This window comes from Dromiciops gliroides, chromosome 1 (genome assembly GCF_019393635.1).
Source record: "Dromiciops gliroides isolate mDroGli1 chromosome 1, mDroGli1.pri, whole genome shotgun sequence".
Classification (NCBI taxonomy): domain Eukaryota; kingdom Metazoa; phylum Chordata; class Mammalia; order Microbiotheria; family Microbiotheriidae; genus Dromiciops; species Dromiciops gliroides.
Window position 1 is genome coordinate 600308497 of NC_057861.1, and position 6000 is coordinate 600314496.

At 37.4% G+C, this 6000-nt stretch overlaps 1 protein-coding gene across 1 annotated transcript in view; it reads right to left on the reverse strand.

Moving 5' to 3' along the window:
- Positions 1 to 4345, reverse strand: part of LOC122752518 (phospholipid-transporting ATPase FetA-like) — a 105501-nt gene extending 101156 nt beyond the window's left edge. Inside the window, 2 exon segments of the mRNA XM_043999331.1 lie at positions 3839 to 3890; positions 4322 to 4345. Of these exon segments, the coding sequence (XP_043855266.1) occupies positions 3839 to 3890; positions 4322 to 4345 (76 nt within the window).
- Positions 4346 to 6000: the final 1655 nt, after the last annotated feature.

The window sequence follows — 6000 nt, forward strand, 5'->3', positions numbered from 1 at the left end:
TCAATGGTTGAACAAGCTGTAGTATATGAATGTAATGGAATACTATTGTGCTGTAAGAAATGATAAGCAGGCAGATTTCAGAGAAACCTAGAAGGACTTACGTGAACTGAGTCTGAGTGAGAAGAGTAGAACCAGGAGAACATTGTACACAGTAACAGCAACATTGTGTGATGATCAACTGTGATAGACTTGGCTCTTCTCAGCAGTGCAATGACTCAAGACAATTCCAAAGAACTCATGATGGTATCCAGACATATCCAGAAAAAAGAACTGTGGATTCTGAATGCAGATTGAACCATACTGTTTCTACTTTTGCTTTTGTTTTTTCTTTTTTGAGATTTTTCCCTTGTGTTCTGCTTCTTTCGCAATATGACTAATGCAGAAATATGTTTAATGTGATTGTACATATATAACCTATATCAGATTGCTTGCTGTCTTGGGGAGGGAGGAGGGAGGGAGAAAAATTTGGAACTAAAAATCTTATAAAAACAAATGTTGAAAACTATCTTTACGTGTAACTGGAAAATAATAAAATACCTTTATGATTTAAAAAATAAATAAATTTTTTAAAAAGAAAAGTAAAGAAACCCTTACAAAGCATATAGGAAGCAAGCGAACTCCAGATATGAGAGCCAAGAAATAGCTGCAGCCCAGAATGACCAGGATGTTAGATAAAGCTGCTTGGGGCAGTTTTTTCTCAGTTGTCAGTGTCAAACAACAGGGTCTTTGAAAAGAAGTTCCAGTATCTGATTAAAAGATCAATTTTAGGGGGCAGCTAGATGGCTCAGTGGTTAAAGCACTGGCCCTGGATTCAGGAGTACTTGAGTTCAAAGCCGGCCTCAGACACTTGACACTTACTAGCTGTGTGACCCTGGGCAAGTCACTTAACCCCCATTGCCCCACAAAAAAAAAAAAATCAATTTTAAATGTACCCAAATATGGGAAGGAACCAACCCACAGAGATCAGATTTGGAATATGTCTTTTATGTCTTCCAAATAATCCTATGAGAAAGCAGTGCTATAGGGAAGTTACATAATTTTTCCAAGGTCACACAGCAAACTGGAAGAAGAGTTAGGTGTAGAACTTAGTTTTCCTAAGTCTTTGTTTAACATCCTGTGTTCCTTTCTCTATTGCCCTAAAATATTATATTGATTTTAAATAACATTTAAAACTCAAACCTGGGTCATCTTGAGACCTCTAACCTTGAGGCTTAGAATCAGGAAGCCCAGAGTGATCCTGTGTGATCCTGGGCAAGTCACTTAACCTGTTTGTCTTATTTTCCTCAACTGTAAATGGATAAAATAACAGCACTCATCTTGCGAGGTTGTTGTGAGGATCCAAAGAGGTAATATTTGTAAAGCACTTAGCACAGTGCCTGGCACATGGTAGGTACTATATAAATGCTCCTTACCCTCCATTCCTCCCAAGCCCTTTAACCTAGTTCCTATGGATAATGGCACTAATCATCAATATCTGGGCTTATAATAACTAGGATCAGTGGTGAAAAAAGAAACATGAACCACATATCTTACAGAGCTGCAGACTAAATCTTTGACCAGTATTTAATAAGTGCCTGCTTTGTGCTAGGTAATATGCTAGGGGGTAGGAATACAGATGGGGCAGCTAGGTGGCACAGTGAATAGAGCACTGGCCCTGAAATTGGGAGGACCTGAGTTTAAATCTCTCTTACTGGCTGTGTGATCCTGGGCAAGACACTTAATCCTAATTGCCTTAAACATCCAGGGCCACCTCCAGTTGTCCTGATGTATATCTTACCACCGGACCCAGATAGCTCTGGAGGAGAGGTTGGTGACCATGCACAGCCCTCCTTCACTTAAATCCAATTTCCTGCAAGTCATTACATCACCCTGATGTCATAGTCCTCTTTGCGAATGAAGGACAAATAACAACAGGAATACAAATGCAAAAAAAATGAAGCAATCCCTGCTCTCAAGGAGCTGTTTAATGGAACATGAGAAGAACATGCATTCCCAAATTTCAAAGCCTCTCTTATCTCTGGAAAGTAAATGAGGGTTTGAGAAAACAATACCAACATTTAAAAACTCTATGTTCTAATTCATTGTGGTGTTTCCAACAAAAAATTCTGGTAGCACTGAAAAACTGCTTCCATCCAGACACATTGATTAATGGATCCTTATCCCAAACATGATCTCCTAAGATTTCAATCTAGCTCTTGTTAAAGTCAGAAGAACTATCAGTGTTTCAATAGATTCATGCAAAGTTAGTTCCATTATTGTTTTCTTGTCTAAGACTTTCTAAATAATACTGTAACAAAGAAAAAAGCCCCCAAAATAGAAAAATATAAAACTTTTTTAAAAAGCTTTTTCAATACATTTAACAAACGATTACATGGGCCTACATTGTTACCGAGTCCCTTTTTAGAATTCTGTTCTGTTATTGTTCTTTTCCTCTTCTTTCCCCCTTTGTCTTCCTTCTCAGATTCACAAAACTATTTGTATACAAGCATACTTCACCTGGGACAAAAATGACCTGAGAGTAAAGCATAAGTTCTGCTTTATGCAGAGACTTGGCTTCACAGAGACTTAGCTGACAGTGATAGTTAAGAACTAGCAAGCCCTGCAGAGACTTGAGCAGATAGAATAAATAGTCAGGATACTGGGTTACTCAAGACAAATACTGTATCTTAATGCCCAGTGAAATACAGTATTCCCAAATCAAGGGGAAGTAAATGTATCGGTTTGGAGAAGAAAGAGAGCAGTATGTTGGGGGACCAGGAGAGACTTCCTAGAGGAAGCAGAATTTCATCAATATTCTGTTTTAGATGTCAACTCTGTTAGGAAAGAGGCTGTGCTCTATCCAAGAACCTAAAATAGCACTTAGGAAAGGCTCTACACATGCCTCCTGGAAGGCAGATATAATATCAAGGAACTAAATGTGAAGATCATTAAATACCATATTATCATGTATACCATACTAATAAAATATATCATTCTAATAATTAAACACTTCTACTTACTACTTAATATAACCAAATCAGTCTAATTCTGGCCCTGAAAATCCTCGTTGAAGACTTATAAAACTGAAGTTCTACAAGTCTGTAGATAGGTCTTCAGTAGAACAAGGAAGAGGCTCTCAAAGCAAAGTTTGAAATGATATGGTCCTCTCCACAGAAGAAAATTATGCCATTATGTTAGTGTTCATCAGGGCTTCAAGACTTTACTGTAACACATACAACTTGACTTACCATAAAATAAATACACATGTACCACAATTTTTGAGTATTGTTATTTTTTAAAAAGTAATACTAAAGTATAATGTCTCTAATTTTCCTTTTTCCAGTTACCTCCCCTTCTCCCCCAACCCAGATACTGTACTCTTGATGGTTGCCTACCTTTCCTAGTCCTAGTCAGGGTTCTAGTGTTAGGAGGTCCACTTTCACCATCTTCAGGTACTTGGGGAGGATTGTGATAAATCATAGAAAAGTTTGGAAAGAAAAATATGTTAAGCAGGTTATTTCTTGCTTGTCATACTGTTATAGTAGTAAAGAATAACAGTAAGCACATCCTAAGCAGAAAAAAATTACCTCCTGGCCTAAAATTTGATCTCCCAAATGCATATTGTTCTATATAAATTGCTACTAAGTTGTCTTGCCAGATGTATCTCCTATTATAAATTAACTAATTGGCTTGTAAATCAGTCTTTTATGAGTCTGGTGTAAAGTGATTTCATAGAATCTTATTATACTTGTTTGAACTGATCAAATAAAATTTCTGATTAGAAAAGATGAGAACAGAACCTGATGATAAGGTAAAATAATCCAAGGCTCAGTGTGGACATCTATCCAGATGGTCTTACCATCTCTTACTGGAAACATCACCCCATAACCCTTCGCCAAGATACAGTAGAACTGCCAAGTTAAAGAAGATTTTTGGAAAACAGAACGAATGCTCTTATTTCTTCATCTTCTCCCACCAACAAATAATCACACACTTGGAGATAGCATTTAAATTGTTCCTCTGCCTTATTTCCCTAGACCACATAACTATGACTTCTTTAACTTTTCCACCTAGACTCTTGGGGAATTGTGGTAGCCCTTTTCTAACAGATGCCCATTACTCCTTTCACAGCTCCCATAGATTTTTGGAAATCAAAATTTCATGTAATACACAAAAATAATTTTACCCATTCAGAAGAACTATCTGTACTTTCTGGTTCTTGAATATCATACTATGTTATTACATCTCAGGATCTATTTCAGTTTTTCAATCATGTTCCCACATTGTTGATTTATAACTACCCTGTGGTCCACTGTAATTCTGAGATCTTTCTCTGCCATACGTCTGCTTCATCTGCTTTCCCCATGCTTGATTTGTGTAGTTTAGTCACTAACTGTATCTACAAATTATTTCTCTAATCTTTGATGGTTGCTTTGAATTGTTTCCTCAGGTTTTAGCAACCTCACATAACTTTTTGGATGCATATACAATTTTGAAATACTTAATTGGGTTCTTTATCACCATATAAAATCTTACATGCCATTAGGCCCAAGGTTTAACTTGGTGAGTTGCTAAGGGTCCTCTGTAACTCTAAGATTAGCTGTGCATCCAGATGAAAGTACTATGATGCAATATTTGTTTAGTTTGAAAAGTGGTATAGAGTTCCTGACTTTTAGGTAAACAAAATGGGGTTAGAAAGATTGTACATGTGCCACCACATCTCACACAGGCCTTCTTGGCTGGCAATAACTTTTAACAAGGGTCAGTCAGTAGGTCATGAGTGGGAAAAGCCTTGATCTAGAGCCTATTCCTCATCAAAATGCTTACAAGCTGACTGGCATTGGCTTTGTCTTGACATTTTCTCAATAAAATTACTTAGGTTTTGGCCTTTTTTGCAAGTTACTTACCCTTCCCAAGTCTCAATTTCTTCCTCTGTAAAATGAGAGAACTGAACTATTTTTAAGATTCCTGCTATCTGAAATTCTATAACCCTATTATTTTCATGATAAAGATTCTCTCTGCTCCTTCCAAGTCAATAAGTACCTTTCCATGTTTTCTGAGAAACTCCATGAGATAGCTCATCCACTTCATTATGAGGTTCTCTGACATCTCCTTCTTTCACAAATTCCTTCCTGAAGCAGACCCCTGGGAATTATAGTGTAGTGGAGGAAAAAAATGCCTTCAAAAAATGTGAAGGCAAACTGAAACTTGAATTTTTATTATTGCACAACGTAGGAGGGAAAGTGTAGGAAAAGATTCATCTAACCTTTCTAAGGCTCATTTTCTTCATCTGTAAAATAAGGAGGTTGGACCAAAAGATCTCTAATATTCTATTTTTTTGTTTTTCAGGGCAATGAGGGTTAAGTGACTTGCCCAAGGTCACACAGCTAGTAAGTGTCAAGTGTCTGAGGCCAAATTTGAACTCAGATCCTGCTGAATCCAGGGCCAGTGCTCTATCCACTGTGCTACCCCCGCTAATATTCTTTTAAGCTCTAAATTCTATGGTCTTTTGAGATTGAAGAATCAAAGTCAAGAACAAGACTGGGGATGATAGGAATGTGTACATTATATGTAGAAGGCACGTATGTTAGAGGCAGAGGGCCAAGGGAGGGAAAAGGGAAGGGGAAACAATTTGCTTACTCATTATTTCTTTTTATAGATTTTTTGTGGGGCAATGAGGGTTAAGTGACTTGCCCAAGGTCACACAGCTAGTGTCAAGTGTCTGAGGCCGGATTTGAACTCAGATCCTCCTGAATCCAGGGCTTGTGCTTTATCCACTGCACTATCTAGCTGCCCCCACTTACTCATTATTTCAAGCAAAATTATTTATCTGTAGCTTTTTCTATAGTGTGGGGCTCTATTTGATGCTACCATTCTTAGAAGATATTATCTTTGGGTATTTAGCTCTTATCCTAATCTCTCCACAAATTCACTGTGTTCTTTGAAGCTCAATTTTATATCAATTTATTTCAAAGAATAAGCCCAGATAGAAGAATTCTGGGCAGGGCACTATTGAGGGAA